Source organism: Hypanus sabinus, chromosome 19 (assembly GCF_030144855.1).
Source record: "Hypanus sabinus isolate sHypSab1 chromosome 19, sHypSab1.hap1, whole genome shotgun sequence".
NCBI classification, from domain to species: Eukaryota; Metazoa; Chordata; class Chondrichthyes; order Myliobatiformes; family Dasyatidae; genus Hypanus; species Hypanus sabinus.
The window spans coordinates 1,697,745-1,721,066 of record NC_082724.1 but is presented as its reverse complement, the minus strand read 5'-3'; the positions used below and the strand labels follow the sequence as shown (position 1 = coordinate 1,721,066).

Sequence of the window (23,322 nt, the reverse complement as noted above, 5' to 3'; positions counted from 1 at the left end):
AAACCTGGGTTGCTGAAGCTGACAGTTGACAGCTTTACTTTCTGCAGATGACACAAAGGTTGGTGAAGCTGTTGAGAGTGTAGAAGATTGACATAGTTTACAATGGGACATGGACAGGTTGCAGAGCTGGGCTGAGAAGTGACAGAGGAGTTCTACTCGGAAAAGTGTGAAATGATTCACTTTGGAAGATTGTTCTGACTTCAAGTTAATAGGGTTAATGTCAGGAAACTTACCAGTGTGGAGGAACAGAGGGATTGTGGGGTCTGTGTCTATAGATCCCTGAAAGTTAATGCTTAAGTTGATAAGGTGGTTAAGAAGGGATGTGGTGTGTTGGTCTCCATTAGTCAGGGGATTGAGTTCTAGAGCCCACAGTAATGTTGCATCTCTAAAACTCTGGTTAGACCACATTTGGAGTATTGTATTCAGTTATAGTTGCCTCATAGAGGGACATGGAAACTTTAGAGAGGGTGCAGAGGAACTTTGCCAGGATGTTTGGATTAGAGAACATTGAAGATAGATTGAATGAATTAAGGGTTTTCTCTTTGGAGTGAAGGAAGATGAGAGCTATTTAAAATAATGACGCTTTGATAGAGTGGACAGCCAGGGATCGTTTCCCAGGGTGGAAATGACTAATACAAGGGGGCACAATTTTAAGGCGATTGGAGAAAGTATGGGGGGAGATGTTAAAGTTAGGTTTTTTTACACAGAGAGCAGTGGAAATGACTTACTATGAATGGTGGTAGTGGCAGATACATTAGGGACATTTAAGAGACTTAGGTACAGGGATGCTAGAATAATGGACAGTTATGTGGGAAGGAAGTTTTAGATTGATCTTTGAGTACATTAAAAGGTCAACACAACATGTTGGACTGAAGGGCCTTTACTGTAGTGTAGTGTTCTATGTATACTAACTGAGCCATTGTGTTGCCCCATCCATCTCGGTGACCAGTAACTACAGTTGGACATGTTCTAATCAGTCAAAGAAATTTGGTCATGAGCTGACATGGTTTATACTCGGAACTTGTGCTTCGAGTGATTGCTATACTGCACTAGTTGGGGAATGAATTGACCAAGGGTCTAGGCCATTCACAGACTTGGATCATTGCTAATTTTCTGTATGATCAGAAATCTTTCAGCTGTCACTGTTTTCTCCAGTTATATGAATGCTGAACTGCACTCTTGGTTAAGAGTGATGTCATGCAGAGTTTGTGAATTTATGTAATTCAGAAACATGCCCTTCCTCACCTTGACTGATTCACAAAGCAGCAGTAAGAAATCCATTCCCAGAAAAGCTCACACACCACATCCTGTATAAACCTGGCTTCAGATTGCACACAAAGTGCATGAAGCCAGGACATTGATGAGTTTCCAGTCTATCGACTTTGCAACATCAGACCCAGGGGAGAGATGACTGCCAATTTTTACATAACGTTGGTAGAATAATCTGCATCTTGAGAGTATGTTTTTGAGGTGAGTGTTAGAGAGGCAACAATGGAATCATGTGGGATAAAGTTCATGCCTTTAACTTCGCATAAGATGGTATCACATGAACTCAATCCATCCACACCACCCCTAATCATTTTTGAATTGGAAATGTAAAACCTTTTCAAAACTCAAAAGTGCATTTATTTTCAACTTATACAATATATAGCCTTGAGATTGGTGTGGGACCCGCAGCCTTGCTCCGACCTGTCCCCAATCTGGCCTGGCCTTTAAATCAGTCAGACGTCAGCTAGTTCCTCACTCTTGAACCTGGGTCCTGCTGCCTTGATTTCTCCTTGCCTTGCCTCAGTTCTGCTGCTTTGAATTGGCTCCATCCACTCCAGCAGTGGCCATACGTCGGCTTGTTTCATGCTGTCTGGTCCAGGCCCTGACTCGCACCCTCAATCTTTATTGTCCCATGGCAATTCCTACATCAGTTTTTTAAAAAGTTGATCATAGAATCAGAATCAGGTTTATTATCACCAGCATGTGACATGAAATTTGTTAACTTAGCAGCAGCAGTTCAATGCAATACATAATCTAGCAGAGAGAGAAAAAAAATAAAACATAATAAATAAACAAGTAAATCAATTACATATATTGAATAGATTTTTTAAGAATGTGCAAAAACAAATACTGTATATTAAAAAAGTGAGGTAGTGCACAAAGCTTCAATGTTCATTTAGGAATCAGATGGCAGAGGGGAAGAAGCCGTCCCTGAATCACTGAGTGCGTGCTCCCAGGCCTCTGTACCTCCTTACCTGATGGTAACAGTGAGAAACGGACATGCCCTGGGTGCTGGAGGTCCTTAATAAAGGACTCTGCCTTTCTGAGACACTGATCCCTAAAGATTTCCCGGGTACTTTGTAGGCTAGTGCCCAAGATGGAGCTGAGTAGATTTACAACCTTCTGCAGCTTCCTTCAGTCCTGTGCAGTAGCCCCTCCATACCAGACAGTGATGCAGCCTGTCAGAATGCTCTTCACAGTACAACTATAGAAGTTTTTGAGTGCGGTGCCTCTAAAAATATCTGGAACATGGAAGTAGAAAAGAATATGCCTTGCTTATCCCTTTTGAGCCAATTCACCTGACGCAGGATTAGGTGAGTTGCACAATGTTGAACCATTCTTGTGATGACTTTGCCTCAAGATACGGCAACCCAGAAATTAAACAACACAGTCATTTCAGCCCATGCTGTCACTCCAATAACCTTGGGGGGAAAATACTAATAATCCCACCCTCCTCCCCATACAATTTCAAATCTTTAATTTCTGAAAGGCTTGTTTTCATACCTTTGGAGCAAAGTATTTGGATCACATTAGTTCATCAAATTGCAAAATATTATCATATTGTAGCGGTGTGCTACACGCAGCGCTAAAATTACGACACGGAGTCGGTAACTGCAGTCGAAGGAAAAAACTTTATTCGAAAACTTCAGCCTCACTTTTAAGCCTCTGTCAACCGGCCCCCCATGGCGTAGAGGCTCCAAAGCTCTGTGCTCGCAAACCCCCGTAGACTATCTAATTGTGAGTCGGTTCGGATACGCTAGGAAATGGGGCGCCACATAACCCCCCCCCCCCCCCCCCTGAACCGGCGATACACCACCCAATGTCCACAGTCTGGGCCAGAACCTGCTTGGGAGGTCGGCCTCTGCGCCGAGGCGCCGGAAACTCGGCCGGTTGCGCCAGGTCCACATGGGCCGGCTTGAGGCGGTCCACCGTGAAAACCTCCTCCTTCCCCCCAACGTCCAGCACGAACGTGGACCCGTTGTTCCGGAGCACCATAAACGGCCCCTCGTATGGCCGCTGCAGCGGTGGCCGATGCCCGCCCCTTCGTACAAACACAAACTTACAGTTCTGTAGGTCTTTGGGTACGCAGGTCGGGTGCCGCCCATGCTGTGAAGTGGGTATGGGGGCCAGGTTACCGAGCTTCTCGCGAAGTCTGCCCAGGACTGCTGCGGGTTCTTCCTCTTGCCCCCTTGGGGCTGGTAGGAACTCCCCGGGGACGACCAGGGGCGCGCCGTATACCAACTCGGCCGACGAGGCGTGCAAGTCGTCCTTGGGCGCTGTGCGGATGCCGAGTAGGACCCAGGGAAGCTCGTCCGCCCAGTTGGCCCCTCGCAGGCGGGCCATGAGGGCTGACTTCAGGTGACGGTGGAAACGCTCCACTAGCCCGTTCGACTGTGGGTGGTAGGCAGTTGTGTGGTGCAGCTGAGTCCCCAAAAGGCTGGCCATAGCTGACCACAGGCTGGAGGTGAACTGGGCGCCTCTGTCGGAGGTAATGTGGGCTGGTACACCAAAGCGAGATATCCAGGTGGCGATCAGGGCTCGGGCGCAAGATTCGGAGGTGGTGTCGGTGAGCGGGACCGCCTCTGGCCATCTTGTGAACCGGTCCACGATAGTCAGGAGGTAACGCGCTCCGCGCGACACTGGCAGGGGGCCCACGATATCCACATGAATGTGGTCGAAACGCCGGTGGGCGGGATGGAACTGCTGCGGTGGGGCTTTGGTGTGCCGCTGCACCTTGGCCGTCTGGCAGTGCATGCACGTTCTGGCCCATTCACTGACCTGTTTGCGGAATCCGTGCCAAACGAACCTGCTGGAAACCATCCGGACAGTTGTCCGGATGGAGGGATGCGCCAAGTTATGAATGGAGTCGAAAACGCGGCGCCGCCATGCTGTCGGGACGACCGGACGGGGCTGGCCGGTGGCGACGTCACAGAGTAGGGTCCTCTCACCCGGGCCCACGGGGAGGTCCTGGAGCTGCAGACCGGAGACTGCGGTCCTGTAACTCGGAATCTCCTCATCCGCCTGCTGTGCCTCTGCCAGCGCCTCAAAGTCTACCCCTGGGGAAAGGGCATGAACGGTAGGGCGAGAGAGCGCATCCGCCACAACATTGTCCTTACCCGAGACGTGCCGGACATCCGTCGTGTATTCAGAGATGTAGGACAGGTGGCGTTGCTGGCGGGATGACCAGGGGTCGGATGCTTTCGTAAACGCAAAGGTAAGCGGTTTGTGGTCCGTGAACGCGGTGAAGGGCCGACCTTCTAGGAAGTACCTGAAATGCCGGATTGCCAGGTAGAGCGCCAACAGTTCCCGGTCGAAAGCACTGTACTTAAGCTCGGGTGGTCGCAGGTGTTTGCTGAAAAACGCCAGGGGTTGCCAGCGACCTGCGATGAGTTGCTCCAGCACCCCACCGACTGCCGTGTTGGATGCGTCCACTGTGAGGGCGGTAGGGGTGTCCATTCTGGGATGTACTAGCATTGCGGCGTCCGCCAATGCTTCCTTCGTTTGAACAAAAGCGGCGGCGGACTCCTCGTCCCAGGTAATGTCCTTGCTCGGACCCGACATCAGGGCGAACAGGGGGCACATGATCCGGGCAGCTGAAGGGAGGAAGCGGCGGTGGAAATTGACCATACCTACGAATTCCTGAAGGCCTTTGATCGTGGTGGGTCGGGGGAAGTGGCGGACCGTATCTACCTTAGCGGGCAGAGGGGTTGCCCCGTCTTTAGTAATTCTGTGGCCCAGGAAGTCAATGGTATCGAGTCCGAACTGGCATTTGGCAGGGTTGATTGTAAGACCGTACTCACTCAGTCGGGCGCAGAGTTGACGGAGGTGGGACAGATGCTCCTGACGACTGCCGCTGGCTATGAGGATGTCATCCAAATAGATGAACGCGAAGTCCAGGTCCCGTCCCACCGCGTCCATTAACCGCTGGAACGTCTGTGCGGCATTCTGCAGGCCGAACGGCATGCGGAGGAACTCGAAAAGGCCGAATGGGGTGATGAGAGCCGTTTTGGGGACGTCGTCAGGATGCATCGGGATTTGATGGTATCCCCGGACGAGATCTACCTTGGAGAAGATCCGTGCGCCGTGCAGGTTTGCCGCAAAGTCCTGAATGTGCGGCACAGGGTAGCGGTCCGGTGTGGTAGCCTCGTTCAGCCTGCGGTAGTCGCCGCACGGTCTCCAGCCCCCCGTCGCTTTGGGCACCATGTGCAGGGGGGAAGCCCATGGGCTGTCGGACCGCCGGATGATCCCCAATTCCTCCATCCTCTGGAACTCCTCCTTCGCCAGTCGGAGCTTGTCCGGGGGAAGCCGCCGAGCACGGGCATGGAGGGGTGGTCCCTGGGTCGGGATGTGGTGCTGTACGCCGTGCCTGGGCATGGCTGCTGTGAACTGCGGTGCCAGAACCGATGGGAACTCCGCCAGGACCCTGGTGAAGTCGTTGTCGGACAGCGTGATGGAGCCGAGGTGAGGGGCCGGTAACTGGGCTGCACCCAGGGAGAACGTCTGAAAGGTCTCGGCGTGTACCAGTCTCTTCCTGGGCAGGTCGACCAGCAGGCTGTGAGCCCGCAAAAAATCCGCACCCAGAAGCGGGTGGGCTACGGTGGCCAGTGTGAAGTCCCACATGAACTGGCTGGAGCCGAACAGTAGCTGCACCTGGCGGGTGCCATAGGTCCTTACGGTGCTGCCATTCACGGCCCTCAGGGGGGGACCCGGTGCCCTGCTGCGGGTGTCGTAACTCGTCGGAGGTAAAACGCTGATCTCAGCCCCAGTATCGACCAAAAACCGGCGTCCCGACCTTCTATCCCACACATACAGGAGGCTATCATACAGCCGTAGCCATCAGCGGTGGCTGGCCCTGGCGTTTCCCGGGAACTCGCAGGGCGGGCTCTGCGGCCGGGCCTGGACTGGTTTGCTGCCGGGAGCGGGGCTGGGAGATTACTTGCGATGGACGCCCCGCTCACCTTTTTGGCGTTCCACAGCAAGTCCGCCCGGGCTGCCACCTTCCGGGGGTCACTGAAATCCGCGTCGGACAGCAGCAGGCGGATGTCCTCGGGCAGCTGCTCCAGGAATGCCTGCTCAAACATGAGGCAGGGTGTGTGTTCGTCGGCGAGAGACAACATCTCATTCATTAAAGCCGATGGAGGTCTGTCGCTCAAGCCATCCAGGTGCAGTAAACGGGCAGCCCGCTCGCGCCGTGAGAGTCCAAAAGTCCTGAGGAGCAGGGCTTTGAATTCCGTGTACTTGCCGTCTGCCGGGGGCGACTGTACGAACTCCGCGACCTGGGCCGCTGTGTCCTGGTCGAGGGAGCTCACCACGTAGTAGTAGTAGTGGGTGTCTTCTGAAGTGACCTGGCGAACGTGGAATTGGGCTTCGGCTTGCTGGAACCATAGGTCCGGGCGCTGTGTCCAGAAACCTGGCAGTTTCAACGAAACCGCATGAACAGAGGTGGCGTCGGTCATTTCTGGTCCAAAAATCGTTTGGACCGTCGGGGTCACCAATTGTAGCGGTGTGCTACACGCAGCGCTAAAATTACGACACGGAGTCGGTAACTGCAGTCGAAGGAAAAAACTTTATTCGAAAACTTCAGCCTCACTTTTAAGCCTCTGTCAACCGGCCCCCCATGGCGTAGAGGCTCCAAAGCTCTGTGCTCGCAAACCCCCGTAGGCTATCTAATTGTGAGTCGGTTCGGATACGCTAGGAAATGGGGCGCCACAATATGTTCTCCGTTTCTTTAATGACTGACACCAGACAGTGGAAAAAACTGGTGAATATTCTCTTTTTAATATTCTCAATTTCAAAGTACAAATTAAAAGTAGATGGTATCATATGCTACCTTGAGATTCACTTTCTTGTAGGTTTTTACAGGGAAAAGAAATACAATAGAATTTATTAAAAACTGTACGTAAAGACTGAAGAACACCAAGGACAAAAGATGAAAAACAGTGAAAATAATGTGAATGACTATGAAATCCTTCCCACTTGCAGCTGGAGGCTATATCAGATAGTGAAGGGAGTTGCACTGATGTGCTACCAATAGTGGTGAAGAATGTTGTTCGGATATACTGTCGCTGGTGTAGGGAGTCGCCCGGGCCTGGTATCAGTGGCGACAAAGGGAGTCGCCTGGGTCCGGTGTTGATGCTGGTGAACTCAAACCCCATGACTGCATGTGTTTCCTCCGGCTGCTCCGATTTGCTTCTGCATTCCAAAGATGTGTCGTTAGGGAATGTTTTGGCACCGGCAGCATTACGACACTGCAGGCTGGCCTGCGTAATCCCCACTGATTTGATTTGATGCACAACAACACATTTCACTATATTTTTCCATGTATGTGTGATAAATAGTGAAGTTAATCTAAGACAGAGAGTCTTAAAAGATTCCTAACAATGAGAGAATGAACCAACATGTTTTGCATTTAACCGTATGAATTGTCACAGCTTAATGTCTGCAATGACATCAGTCGGTTTTCCAAGTATAGCCCAGTTATCTCAACATCTATTTGGAAATTAGATGGGCATGTAATTTAAGACAGAGTGTCTCAATATCTTCAAATTGTTCTGCTGATCAGACAGACAGCATTGATTCATAGAGATTGGTCCTGCCTAACAAACCTGCTGTTTGTTTTTGAAGAAATTGCAGGGAAATGTCTGTGGAGGTTACATATAGACTTCCAGAAGTGACTGAATCAAATCAACACATGTAAATCTAACTTAAGGGTGAAAGTCATGATACTGAAGGTCATTTATTAACTTTGACTTAATTTGCAAAGATATTGTCAGGACCGGAGGGAATGAATTGTAAGAAGAGATTAGGATTCTTTTCAATGTGGCATGTGAAACGGAGGGGTGACCTAATACAGCTTTCTAAAATCATGATGGACATAGATAGTGTGAATAGCCAACATCTCTCTCACCATCAACCTCCCCCCCCCCCCCCCACCCCATGTCTAAAGCTAGATTTCATAGAATTAAGGTAAGGTAAGGTTGAAGATTTAAAAGGGACCTGAGGTACAACTTCTTCCACAGAGTGGTGGGCATGCAGAATAAATGGATTACAGCTTTTAAAATACATATAGACATGTTTGTGGATAGGAAAAATTTAGAGGGATTTGGGAAGATGGGATTAGCTCATGTAGGTACTTAAATCAGCATTGACTAGTTGTGCTGAGGAGCTCACTTTCATGCTGTATAACACAGAAACAGGCCCTTAGGCCCATCTAGTAAATGTCGAAACCATTTAAACTGCGTACTCCCATCAATCTGCACCAGGACCATAGTCCTCCATATCCCTACTACCCATATACCTATGCAAAATTCTCTTAAAGGTTGAAATCAAAATCACATACATGACTTACGCTGGCATATCATTTCACACTGTCAGGACCGTATGTGTGAAGTTTCCCCTTGAACTTCTCACCTTTCTCCTTAACCCATGACCTCTGGTTGTAGTCCTACCAAACCTCATTGGAAAAAGCCTACTTGCATTTATCCTATCAATACCCTTCAGAATTTTGTACACCTCTATCAAATCTTTTCTCAATTTTCTATGTTCTAAAGAATACCTTCCTAACCTATTCAGTCTTTCGTTATAACTCAGACCCAGCAACATCTTTCTAAATTTTTCTACATTCTTTCAACCTTGTTTACATTTTTCATGTAGGTAGGTGACCAAAACTGCATGCAATACTCCAAATTAGTCCTCACCAATGTCTGATACAACTTCAACATAACGTCATGTCTTCTGTACTCAATACATTGATTTATGAAGTGTCAAAAGCTTTCTTTATAACCCTATCTACCTGTGACACCACTTTCAACAAATTATGTACTTGTATTCCCAAATACCTTTGTTCTACCAAACTCCTCAGTACCTGTATACTGAGGAGTTCACTGTATAAGACCTTCCCTGGTTGGTCCTGCCGAAATGGAAAAGCTTGCACTTTCACTATTAAATTGCATCTGCAATTTTTCAGCCCATTTTTCTAGCTGATGCAGATCCCTCTGCAGGCCATGATAGCCTTCTTCATTGTCCACTGCACCAATCTTGGTGTCATCTACGAGTTTGTTGATCCAGTTAACCACATCTATATCATTGATATAGATGACAAACAACTAAGGACCCAGCCTGATCCCTACAGCACACCACTAGTTACAGGCCTCCAGTCAGAGAGGCAACCCTCTACTTATCACTGTCTGGCTTTTCCCACAAAGCCAATATCTAATGCAATTTACTACCTTATCCTGAATGCCAAGTGACTGAATCATCTTGACCTGCCTTCCTTGCAGGACCTTGACAAATGCCTTACTAAAGTCCATGAGGCAACATCCACTGTCTTGCCTTCATCCAATTTCCTGGTAATTTCCTCAAAAAAACTCTACCACACACAAAGCAGTACTGACTATCTTTGATCAGTCTATGTCTATCCAAATACTTATAGATCCGGTACCTTAGAATACCTTCCAACAACTGATGTCAGACTCACCAGCCTATAACTTCCTGGTTTATGTTTAGTGCCTTTTGTAAACAGCAGACAACATTGGCTATCCTCCAATCTTCTGGTACCTCTTTTGGTTGCTGAGGATCTTTTAAATATCTCTGCTAAGGGCCCATCAATTTCTGCACTTGCCTCCTACAGGGTCAGAGGGAACACTTTGTCAGGCCCTGGGGACTTATCCACCCTCATTTGCCTCAGGGTAGCAAACACTTCCTTCCTCTGTAATCTGTATAGGGTCCATAAAGTTGATCCCACTTTGCCTTCTATAGAATCTGCAACCATCTTAGATATAAAGATTTAAGATCTCCCCATCTGTTTTAGCTCCATGCATGGTTTACCATTCTTGTCTTACAGAGGTCCAATCTTGTCCCGTGCAATCATTTTGCTCTTAACATACATCTGCAAAATCCCTTGGGATTCTTCTTCACCATGTCTACAACTTCATGCTCCCTTTTAGCCTTCCTGATTTTTTTTTAAATGTTCTTGTGCATTTTTTGTATTTCATAAGCATTCATTCCTTCTTGCCTATATCTACAATGCACCTTTGTTTTTTCTTTTAATCAGGACCTCAAAATCTCTTGAAAACCTAGGTTCTTTACACTCGTCAACCTTACCTTTTATCCTGTCAGGCACATGCAAGCTTTGTACTCCCAAAATTTCAGTTTGAAGGGCCTCCCATTTCCAAGTACACCTCGGCCAGAAACCAGCCTGTCCCAATCCACGCTTACTAGAACCATCAAAATTGGCCTTTCTCCAACTTAGAATCCCAACCCGCGGACCAGACCCAAATTTTTGCATATTTACTAAGAAACTAATTGCATTGAGGACGCTGGATGCAAAGTTTCCCCACACAAACTTCTGTCACCTGCCCTGTCTCTTTTCCTAATAACAGATCAAGTGTTGCACACTTTGTCTTGTTGGGATTTATACGTATTGATGAAGGAAACTTCCCTGACAACATTTGTTGCACTCCATCCCATCTTGTCCTTTTACAGTATGAGACTACAGTCAATATGTGGAAAGTTAAAATAACCTACTATAACAATCTCTTGTTTCTTTCAACACTGGGATCTCTTTACCAACTTGTTCTTCTAACAGGTTAAATCCCTAGGACTGTTGGGTGGTCTGTATTATCGCCCAATTAATGCAGTTATACCTTCCCTAGTTCTTATTTCCCTCACTAGTCTGTCCTGATGAAGCAATGCCGTGGCATTTTCCCTGCCACTTCCCACCTTAATCCTTCCCACTCAGTCATGACTAAAGCAATGGAACCTTGGAATATTGAGCTATCAGTCCTGCCCCTCTTGCAGTCAAGTCTCATGAATGGCTACAATGTCATAATTCCAGATGTTGATTCTGAGCTTATCTGCCTTTCCTGCGATATTTCTTGCATTGAAGTATATGCTTCTCAAGACACTAGTTGCACCAGCTCAGCTTTTTGATTCGTGACTTTGAGGTCTTACAAACATCTGCCTGCATAACCTCTCCATTAACTGTTCTGGCACTCTGGTTCCCGTCCCTCTGCAAATCTAGTGTAAACACTACTGTGTAACATTAACAAACCTTCCCACTAGGATATTAGTCCTCCTACATGCAACTCTCGCTTCGGCTAGCGGCTTAATATGGGGGGTGATAGCCCCTGCCTGGCCAAACTTAAGAAATCTTGTTTGTGTGGATGCTGCGCAATGTGTCCCCTGTTACAAATTGGTACCCCAAAATAACAAACAGTACACAATATGCGATTAAACCAGTAAGCTGTATAATTCTTCCTTTGACTATATGGTTAGTAAAGAAAAAAGGGCCCAATCTTATTAAACTGTCTGTTGCGCAATGTTTGAGCTCACTGATAAGTCGATCATTCACCATTGACCTTCTCCAGTCATTGCTGCCTTTCATACACTTGCTCAAATCCACCCCATCTGGCGGTCCACAACTGTCTCCATTCGCGTCTTCTCTCCTCATCTCTCCCCAGCAAAAAGACCATGAAAATCTCTCTTCCAGCTCACAAGGAAGAAAAACAGCATTCCAAACCCCATTATCTCTAGTCATAACCCAAACATTGCTGCTAGAGAGAAACAATTACATTATCAGTGAAACCTTACAGCATGTTACACAGCAGTGAAACCCTACATCATGTTACATACAGTTCAGATGAAAACTGTCCCTTCTGTACAGGTCCCACCTTCCCTGGAAGAGTGCACAATGATCCAAAAATTGTTATGCCCACCCTCCAACACCAACTCCTTAGCCATGTGTTAAACAGTATGAGATTCCTGGTTCTGGCCTCAATAGCACCTGGCACAGTTAACAATCCTGAGAACCCAACCCTGGAAGTCCTTAGCATATAACTCCCTGAACTTCCTGTGCAGAACCTCATCACTCATCGTATCCATATCATTGGTACCTACATGGACCACCCTCCCACTTAAGGATACTGGATTCTGGCACTTGAGAGGCAATATACCATCCCGGAATCTCGTTCTCCCCAAAGAACCTCCTGTCCACTTCCCATACTAACGAATCCCCTATCACGACGGTATGCCTGTCCCCGCCCACCCCACCTTCTGAGTCACAGAGCCAGACTCCTGAGCCTGAGACTATGACTTTCTTCTGTGTGGTCAGTCTCCCCAATAGTATCCAAAGTGGTACACCTGTTGTTGGGGGCTGGCCACTGGCTTCTGAACCCCTTTCTCCTTTCTGACTGTCACCCAGTTTCCTGTGTCGTGCAGCTACCTCTCTATACGTCTCATCTATCACCCCTTCAGCTTCCCAGATGATCCGGAGTTCATCCAGTTACAGCTTCAACTCCTTAATGCAGATTGTTAGAAACTGCAGCTGGATGTACTTCTTGCAGTTATAATCATAGACACTGGAGATCACTCTGTCTTCCCACATCCTGCAAGAGAAGCATTCCACTCTCCTGCTGACCATCCCAACTGTCCATGCTGAGCATATATCAAGAAGAGAATGGAGGAAAAAAACTAGTCAAGCTCAGTTGTAGAATTCAAGGTCTTGAAGAATGGCAAACAACGAAAAACCTGCTGAGGCAGACCTCTGAGACACAGGTCACAAATGCTGAAAATAAACCTTTCATTACCATCCTCTTCCTCCTACCAGCAGGCCGTTTTTGCATCCAAGTTACTCTCTCACCCTGGATCCTATATGTTCTGACCTTCCAGACCAACAGTGTGTGACCTTGTCAAAGGCCCTCCACATAGACAACGTGTACCGCATTTTCTCAGTTCTCTTAGTTACTTACTCAAAAAAAATTCTCTACATTTTAAATCAAAGATTGATAAGTTAAAGTATTAATACATTTGAGGAAACCAGGGTCTCATTAGAGCAGTACATTCAGCCCATGATGTTATGCGGAACTTGATAGCAATTTGTACTAACTGTCCTCCTATGTATCATTCCAGTCTCTGAACTCTTTTTATATAGGAAAAACGTCTTAAACTCCTCCAAACTGCCTGCTGTCACTGCTATAACCCACTGGTAACCCTTTCCAGGCATCTACCAATCTGCTTTAAAACAAACTTAGACCTTGAGATATCAGAGCAGAATTAGGACATCTGGCCCATCGAGCCTGCTCTGCCATTCAATCATGGCTGATCCTTTTTTTTTAATCTCCTCCTCAACCAAAGTTCCTGACCTTCCACCCCCACCCCCCCACATAACCTTTGATATACAGTCGGCCCTCCTTATCCATGGGGGATTGGTTCCGAGATCCCCCGCGGATACCAAAAATCGCGGATGCTCAAGTCCCTTATTTAACCTGGCTCAATGCAGTGGTCTTTAGGACCCAGCGGAACCCCAGACTTTATTTAACATGTTCAGTACGGTGGACATTAGGACCTGGGGGTGCAGCTCTGAATCCGCAGTGTTTCTGTTCATGAAAATAATCATGATCACGGTTGACAATAAGGTGGAAGTAATAAACCGATTGGAAAGAGGTGAAACGCCATCGGTCATTGGAAAAGCGTTAGGCTACAGTCGGTCAACGATCGGAACAATTTTAATGGAGCATGTGAAAGGCCCTGCCTCAATGAAAGCTACAATTATTACTAAGCAACGCAGTGGTTTAATTATTGAAATACATATGTTTCTTAAGTGTTTTATATGCATAGAAAGCTAAAATATGTACTATACACTAAGAAAAACGTTTGACTAACTGACGCTAAATAATACCAGATGTACCTGTTCCGACTTCAATTCCGACTAAAAGACGGACTCAGGAACGGAACTCATTCATAACCCGGGGACTGCCTATACTTTTAAGTCATTTCTAGATTACTTACAATACCTAATACAACGTAAATGCTATGTAAGTAGTTGTTATACTGGATTGTTTAGGGAATAATGACAAGAAAAAATAGTTTGTACATGCTCAAATAACGAGTGCTGGAGCGAGAACTTTCAGGTTTTCCCGATCCGCAGTTGGTTGAATCCGCGCATGCAGAATCCGCAGAAAAGGAGGGCCGACTGTACCATATCCAATCAAGAATCTATCAATCTCTGCCTTAAATACACCTAACAACCCAGCCTCCACAGCTGCATATGGCAGCAAATTCCACAAATTCACCACCTTTTGGTTAAAGAAATTTCTCTGGATCTCTGTTTTGAAAGGGTGCCCCTCTATCCTGAGGCTGTGCCCTCTGTCCTAGACTCTCCACCATGGGAAACACCTTTTCCACATCTACGCTATCTAGGCCTTTCAACATTCGAAAGGTTTCAATGAGGTTGCTTCCCGCCCCCATTCCTTCTTATGAATTTTAGCGAGTACAGACCCAGAGCCATTAATGATAATGTTCTTCATATGATAACCCTTTCATTCCTGGAATCATCCTTGTGAACTTCCTCTGGACCCTCTCCCATGCCAGCACATCTTTTCTAAGATGAGGGGCCCAAAACTGTTCACAATACTCAAGATGAGGCCTCACCAGTGCTTTATAAAGCCTCAGCATCACATCCTTGCTCTTGTATTCTGGACCTCTTGAAATGAATGCTAACATGGCATTTGCCTTCCTCACCATTGACTCAACCTGCAAGTTAACCTTCAAGGTAACCTTCAGAAGGCCCAAGTCCCTCTGCATTTCAGATTCCTGGATTTTCTCCCTGTTTAGAAAATAGTCCACCCATTTATTTCTACTACCAAAATGCTTGACCATGCATTTCCCAACATTGTATTTCATTTGCCATTTTCTTGCCCATTCTCCTAATCTGGTTAAATCCTCTGCATCCCTTACCTGCCCCTCCAGCAATCTTCGTATCATCTGCAAACTTGGCAGCAATGCCATCTATTCCATCATCTAAATGGAATTCCAACAGGTTTGTCAGGCAGGATTTTCCCTTAAGGAAACCACACTGACTTTGCACTATCTTGTCCTGTGTCACCTCATCCTTAATATTTGGCTTCAACATCTTCCCAACCACTGAGGTCAAGCTAACTGGTCTATAATTTCCTTTCTGCTGCCTTCCTCTTTTCTTAAAGACTGGAGTGACATTTGGAATTATCCAGTACTCTGGCACCATGCCAGAGTCCAGTGATGTATGAAAGATCATTACTAATGCCTCCACAGTCTCTACCACTAACTGTTTCAGAACCCTAGGGTGCAGTTCGTCTGCTCCAGGTGACTTATGTGCCCTAGGTGTTTCAGCTTTTTGAACATCCTCTCCCTTGTAATAGGAACTACACTCTCTTGTTTTCCCTCACACTTTTCAACATCTGGCACAATGCTAATGTCTTCCACAGTGAAGACTGATGGCATTTAGTTCATCTGCCACCTCCTTGGCCCCCATTATTATTTCTCCAGTCTCATTTTCTAGCGGTCCTATATCCACTCTCGTCTCTTATTTTTTACATACTTGAAAAAGCTTTTACTATACACTTTGATATCGTTTGCTAGCTTACTTTCCTATTTCATCTTTTCCCTCCTAATGATTCTTTTAGTTGCTTTCAGTAGGTTTTTAAAAGCTTCGCAATTCTCTGTCTTCCCACTAATTTTTGCTTTGTTGTATGCCCTCTTTTGCTTTTACATTAGCTTTGACTTGTTGGCCGTAGATGTACAATTTTGCCATTTGATTATTCCTTTGATTTTGGAATAAGTCTATTCTGTACCTTGCTTATTTTTCCCAGAAACACACACCATTGTTGTCATCCCTGCCAGCATCTCCTTCCAATTTACTTTGGCCAACTCCTCTCTCATACCACTGTAATTTCCTTTACTCCATTGAAATTCTGCTGAAGACTTTTCTCTCTCCCTATCAGATTTCAAGTTGAACTTGATCATGTTGTGATCATTGCCTCCTACAGGTTCTTTCAACTTAAACTCCCTAATCACCTCCAGTTCATTACTTAACCAATTAGCCAAATTAATTTAAACCCTCCCTAACAGCTCTAATAAACAATACTATGAGAATATTGGTCCTCTCAGGTTCAGGTGCAACGTCCTTTATTAGGCTTAACGACAAAATGCTCAAAAAGCCATTTTGTAGGCATTTAATAAACACTCTCTTGCGATCCATTACAAACCTGATTTTCCCAATCGACATGCATGTTGAAATCTCCCGTGACTATCGTAACATTACCCTTTTGACTCGCCTTTTCTATTTCTTGTTGTAATCTGTGGTCCACATCCCAGCTACTGTATATAACTGCTATCAGATTCCTTTTACTCTTGCATTTCTTAACTCAACATATTTCAATCCTATGTCACATCTGTCTACTGATTTGAAGCCATCCTTTATCTGCTGAGCCATGCCACCTCCTCTGCCCACCTTCCTATCCCTTCAATGCAATCTATAACCTTGGACATTCAGCTCCCAGAAACAACCATCCTACAACCATGATTCAGTGATGGCCACAGCATCATAGACAATCTGTAGTAGTGCAACAAGATCATCCACCTTATTTCTTATACTCCCTGCATTGAGATATAACCTTTTGACTACTGTAGTTTCTACTCTTATTGATTCTTCATCCTAATGCACTGATACTCACCCTGCTGGCTGAAATTTTGTCCTATCATCTACCTGCCCTTCCTGACAGTCTGACTGTATGCTATCTTTGCTTTTTTACCATTTGCCCTATCCTCACTCCAGTTCCCATCCCCTGCTGTTAGTTTAAACCCTCCCCAACAGCAGTAAGAAACCTGCCCATGAAAATGTTGGTGCCCCTCAGGTTCAGGTACAACCTGCCACTTTAGTACAGGTCATACCTCTCCAGAAGAGATATCAATGATCCAAAAACCTGAAGCCTTGCCCTCTGCACCAGCTTGTCAGCCACATATTTATCTGCCAAATCAACCTGTTTTCACACTCACTCGCACATGGCACAGGTAGCAGTCCAGAAATTACTACCCTGGAGGTCCTGCTTCTCAGTTTTCTGCCTAGCACTCTAAATTCTCTTTTTCAGGACTTTGTTTTTCCTTCCTATGTCATTGCTCCCAATATGTACCAAGACATCTGGCTGCTCTCCTTCCCTCTCCAAAATGCTGTGGACACGATCCACGATCCAGTACCAGAGGGCATGGATTGAGAATAAGAGGTCAGTTATTTAAAAGGAAGAACTTCTTCTCCCAGAGAGTTGTGGAGGTGTGGAATGCACTGCCTCGGAAGATGGTGGAGGCCAATTCTCTGGATGCTTTCAAGAAGGAGCTAGATAGATATCTGATGGATAGGGGAATCAAGGGATATGGGGACAAGGCAGGGACTGGGTATTGATAGTGAATGATCAGCCATGATCTCAGAATGGCGGTGCAGACTCGAGGGGCCGAATGGTCTACTTCTGCACCTATTGTCTATTGTAAGACATCCCTGACCCTGGCAACTGGAAGGAAACATACCAGTAAGATGTCCTGTTCATGTCTACAGAATCTCCTGTCTGTTCTCCTGACTATTGAGTCCCTATCACTACTGCTTCTCCCTTCTCCCTCTTTCTCTTCTGCGCCACTGAGCAATGCTTAGTGTCAGTAACCCGGTCTCTGTAGCATTCCCCTGGGAGGTCATCCCCCACAACAGTATCCAGAAGGGTATAGTTATTATTGAGGGAAATGGCCACAAGGTGCTCTGTGCTAGCTACCTATTCACTTGCATTTCTACTGACAGTCCCCTACCTACCCACTTCCTGAGCTCCGTAACTTCCTGTAACTCCGATCGATTATCTCACTCTTCGTACAAGCCATAGATCATCCAGCTAAGCCCTAGATCCTTAACACAATCTTCAAGGAGTTGCAGCTGGGTGCCTTCACACAGATGTAGTTTCCTGAGAACTTAGTGAGCTAGGCCATTTACTACACTAGGTACGATAAGAGAGACCAAAGGGAACCTTAACAAAAACTTCCCCACTGCCTTCTTTGAGCCAAAGCCTGACACTTTTACTCTCACCATTGGCCTACTCCCAACAACAGCTTGTCCCTATTGAACTTTTGAACAAGTGTTGCTGATCTGCGAGAAACCTCATCGCTGTGGCCTGCTCTTGCCACTGATTGGGCCAACAGAATGGGTTAGAGTTAGTAAGCTGAGGGCATGCCATGTTGGTGCCAGAAACATGACGACACTAGTGGACTGTCCCCAGCACCATCCTCAGAATGCGTTGGGCATTGATGCAAATGATGCATTTCATTGCATGTTTTGATGTACATGTGACAAATAAAACGAATTGTTAATCTCTTTAATCTCCTGCAGTGCCAGATGGTTATGTGAATCTGAGCTTTGTCAAGTATGACTCGTATGAGAAGGGCACAGATGCAATGGTGGTCCATGTGTACGTGAAGGAGATCTGCAAATCCACGTCGAAGGTGCTCTTCCGCGAACAAGACTTTACCCTGATTTTCCAAACCAGGTGAGTTCCAGATTTCGAGCAAATTTCAGAGATGAACATTTACTCTCCATCGGCAGAGGAAAAAATGCAACCTAGTTTTGTGGAACGTGAAATATGATCTTTTCCCATATTGACAGAGTGTACCATTGCAAGGTGGGTAGCATGCTTGCTTTTGAGTCTGAGATTGCCCCCTCAGTTTGCATGCTGCAAGAGGTACGCAGAGCTACCACAGAGGGAGTGTGGTAATCTTAGGGCTGTGCATGAATTGAGAAGTTTCCCTGTCAGCAGGAAATGAAAAATTGCTTTGCATTTTTTTGATAAAAATGGGAATTTTCTCTCATCTCATCAATGTTTGTTTCTTGTTTGTGGGAATGTAAAACACAGAACAGTACAGGCCTTCGGCCCATGATGTTGTAAATCTTCTCTGTACCCTCTCTAAAAGCTTCTGCATCTTTCTTATAATATGACCAGAACTGAGCACAATACTCCAAATGTAGTCTAACTTGAGTTTTATAAAGCTGTAACGTTATCTTGCAGCTCCTGAACTCTCCCCTAACTAATGAAGGCCAATATTCTATACACCACCTCAACTACCCTATCAACTTGTGCAACAACTTTGAGGGATCTATGAACCCCAAGATCTCTCTGTCCTCCACTCTGCTCGGAATCCTGCCATTAATCCTGTATTCTGCCTTCAAGTTCAACCTTCCAAACTCTAACACTTTTCCAGACTGAACTCCATCTGCCACTTCTCAGCCCAGCTCTGCGGCCTATCGACATCTTAACCTTCTACGCTATCCACAACGCCACCAACCATCATGTCGCCTGCAGACTTACTAACCCACACCTTCACCTCCTCATCCGAGTCCCTGCAGAACACCACAGGTCACGGACCCTCAGACAGAATGCACTCCATCTACTACCATTCTCTGGCTTCTGTAGCCAAGCTAATTCTGAATCTACACAGCCAGGTTCCCTCGAATCCATGAGCCTACCATGGGGAACCTTATCAAATACCTCACTAAAATCCAAATGCAGCACATCCAAAGCTCTGCCTTCATCAACTCAACTTCCATATCTCCTAACCTGAACACACTGTTGGGCAGTGAATGGTAACTGGACAGGAGGACCAAAGGCTCTTCAGGTTTATAGCGGAACATTTCCGCTGTCCCAGTCCTCTACCCTTCCCTCAAAGCTGTGTTTTGTTCCCCTTTCATGTGCTAATAAACTCCCTTTTGAAATCCACTGCCAGTTGGTCGATGCATTTCCAAGTGACTGTGTATACTGTAAATCCGGAGCAACACACAGGAAGCTGGAAGAGGTGGCATGGTGGCATTGCAGTTCAACACATTCCTTTACAGCACTAGTGACTCGGGTTCATTTCCTGTCATTGTCTGTAAGGAGTTTGTACGTTCTCCCCGTGACTGTGTGAGTTTCCTCCATTAATTGGTCATTGTAAATTGTCCTGTGATTAGGCTGGGGTTAAATAGGTGGGTTGCTGGTCAGTGCAGCTCATTGGGCCGGAAGAGCCTGTTCCACGCTGTATCTCTAAATAAAATATAAACAAACTCCAGTTTTGGGTGACCTGGCAGTGTAGTGGTTGGTGTAACACAATTTTAGCACCATTGACCTAGGTTCAATTTCCACTGCAGTCTGTAAGGAGTTTGTATGTTCTCCCCATATCTATACATGTTCCCTCCAGGTGGTCCAGTTTCTTCCCACATTCCAAAGGCATGAATCAGCAGGTTGATTGGTTATATGGGTACAATTGGGTCTGTTTGCTCTGCTGTATCCCTTTATACAAAAAAAAAACTCAACAGGTTAGACAGCATCTGTGGAGGGGAATGAACAGCTGATGTCTCTGGTTTTAAAGCAACCCGAAGTGTCAACTGTCCAGCAACGTTGCCTGGCTGTTGAGTTCCTCCAGCTTTTTGCTGCATTTCCAATGCCAACTATTTGCTACGGGAGAATGGTTGTACTTTGGTTATTTTGCCAATCTCCTTTTAAATCAGAATCAGATTCTTGCACCAATGAGACCTGTTTCTCTGTCTGTTGATTGGTTTAGGCCTCTAATTATTTTGATTGGATTTACCTGAACTTTCTCCAAGATTTCCTGGCATCTGCGGCTGATCTGAGGCCACTTTTCTAATCTGATCTGAGGCCACTACTACATTTTGTGTGTAGACATCTGTGACTGAACTACTGTAGTTCTTTTGTATTCTTATAACTTATGTTGTCACATCAGTTAATGAAATGCGGCATCCCATATCTTCACCATTCTTCGCAGTCTTCAGTAATTTTGCCACTATTGATATGAACAGGAATTTTCTCATCATTACACTTTCACCCAAACAGGAAGCCCGGAAGACACTCAATTTAACCCTGTTCACTTGTTTAAGTTAATTTGTAAGTTGCAGATAAATCCTGTTTTGTAAATGGTAACTCTTTGTCATTACATTTTGTGACTCCCAGTAGAACTGCATTGGCATATACTGAAGCCTTTTTTGTACTTCAGAGGAGTAATGTTCATTAATACTGTTTTCTTACTTTGTACTACTTCATATGAGCCAGTATTTGGTATTATATATGTGATTGATTAATAAGCAGATTGAATTTGCTGAACTAATGTTCTGGTTTTCTTTTAAAGCCACGAGCCATTTCTGCGTATCCACCCTGACAGTGGACCAAACACCATCTTCAAGTGGCAGGTGAAAGTTCGGTAAGACCAGTTGTGTTGTAAATGTTTGGCGTGGAATTTGCCTTGTTTATGAGAAGCTTCAATGGGTGGTAGGTCATAGCAAAGCTCCTGTTGCTGAAGTAAGTTGTTAACAGAGGATTGTTTGGAAAGAATGTAAAATGTTCATAAGCATTTTATATTATTGACTGGAGCAGATCTTTAATTGATGTGAATAGTTTGGCATATTCTTGACTTGCTTCAATTGCGTGACATGCTATAGTACTGAAACTCTGCGAAGTGGAAAATGATGTGCAGAATGAGGTCCCTTGAGCTCCTAGCTTTGATTTGTTTGCCACATTGAGCAGATGGATCAAGTGCTTCTGTTTTTGAATGGGTTTATCATTGAGGGAATCCATGATTAGCGGATTAGTTAATAGATGAGAACAGGGATAAACAGGCTACTTTCCAGTTAACAAACTATATCTAGTCTATTAAACAGGAAATTAATGCCAGAACTACTATATATGCCATCTTTAATGTTGCTATGGGCACGAAGAATAATGTATTCAGTTTGTTAGCAATGAATCTATGAAGGGAACACATTGTCTTCAAAGGAATATAAAGAGATAAAGAAACAGCTAATAGAAACATAGAAAATCTACATCACAATGCAGGCCCTTCGGTCCACAAAGCTGTGCCAAACATGTCCCTACCCTAGAAATTAATAGACTTCTCCATAGCCCTCTATTTTTCTAAGCTCCATGTACCTATCCAAGTCTCTTAAAAGACCCTATCATATCCACCTCCACCACCGTTGCCGGCAGCCCATTCCACACACTCAGCACTCTGCAAGAAGAGAGCGTGGCCGAGATCATGGGGGTCCTTGATGGTGGATGTTGCTTTCTTGTGGCAGGTCTCCATGTAAATATGCTCAATGGTGGGGAGGTCTTTTCTTGTGCTGTACTGGGCCATATCCACTACTTTCTCTAACCTTATTAATTTGTAAGTGTAAGATTAAATAGGGATAGTTATCATCTACAAGGAGTGCAATTACTATCCATGGATTGTCAATCTTAATGGAAAATGGGGTATTGTTTTTTGGTTTATTATTGTCATGAGTACAGATACAGTGACAAACTTTGTTTTACATGCCATCCATGTAGATCATTTCACAACTTAAGTACATTGTGTAGTACAAGGGGAAGGTGAACAACAGGTGCCGTATGTAGTTTTACAGTTACAGAGAAAGCAAGGTGCAGTGAAATCAATCATTGTACAAGATGTCTGCTCAAGAATCTTGTAACAGTGAATACAAAAGTTCAGTGACAAATCAACAAGGTTTCTGTAATATCATATCTGCTGTCCTGTGTATATTTTTAATTGTGTTTACACAAAATGCACTTGCATTGGAGATAGGATATAGGATACTAAGGGATCTGTGGGTTTCCTCTGGGTTCTCCCATTTCCTCTCACATTCTCACAACATATGGGCTAGTAGGTTAATTAGTCACATGGGTGTAAATAGGTGGTGTGGACTCATTGAGCTGGATGGGCCCTTTTCCATGCTGTATCTCAAAATAAAATATGCTCACTGGAGTTAAAAGAAACATGATGGCTTGACAGTAGATGATTTTGGATGTTCATCTGATTTCAGTATCTAGAACTGAGCACATCATACAAGAATAATGGGTTGGCCACTTCAGCCCAGGAAGAGGCATTATCGAATATTCTTTTGGAGAGGGCTGTGAATTTTTGGAATTATTGAATATATTCAAGGCTGGGATTTTTAGACTGGAAAAATCAAGGGTTCTGGGGATCAGACAGGGAAGTAGATTTGATGGCAAAGGTCAATGAAATACAATGTTGGAAAATGCATGGTGATGCACTTTGGTAGAAGAAACAAATGTGCAGACTATTTTCTAAACTGGGAGAAAATCCAGGAATCTGAGATGCAGAGGGACTTGGGAGTCCTTGTGCAGAACACCCTGAAGGTTAACTTGCAGGTTGAGTCAGTGGTGAGGAAGGCAAATGCCATGTTAGCATTCATTTCAAGAGGTCTAAAATTCA

At 45.4% G+C, this 23,322-nt stretch overlaps 1 protein-coding gene across 6 annotated transcripts in view; it reads left to right on the top strand.

The window, feature by feature from the left end:
* The window catches only part of usp19 (ubiquitin specific peptidase 19), a 217,995-nt gene that overhangs the window by 91,905 nt on the left and 102,768 nt on the right, over positions 1–23,322 (top strand). For all 6 annotated transcript variants that reach the window (XM_059943872.1, XM_059943873.1, XM_059943870.1 and 3 more), the window contains 2 exons: positions 18,443–18,599; positions 21,226–21,297. In XM_059943872.1, coding sequence (XP_059799855.1) covers positions 18,443–18,599; positions 21,226–21,297 — 229 coding nt within the window. The remainder of the gene's footprint in view (positions 1–18,442; positions 18,600–21,225; positions 21,298–23,322) is intronic.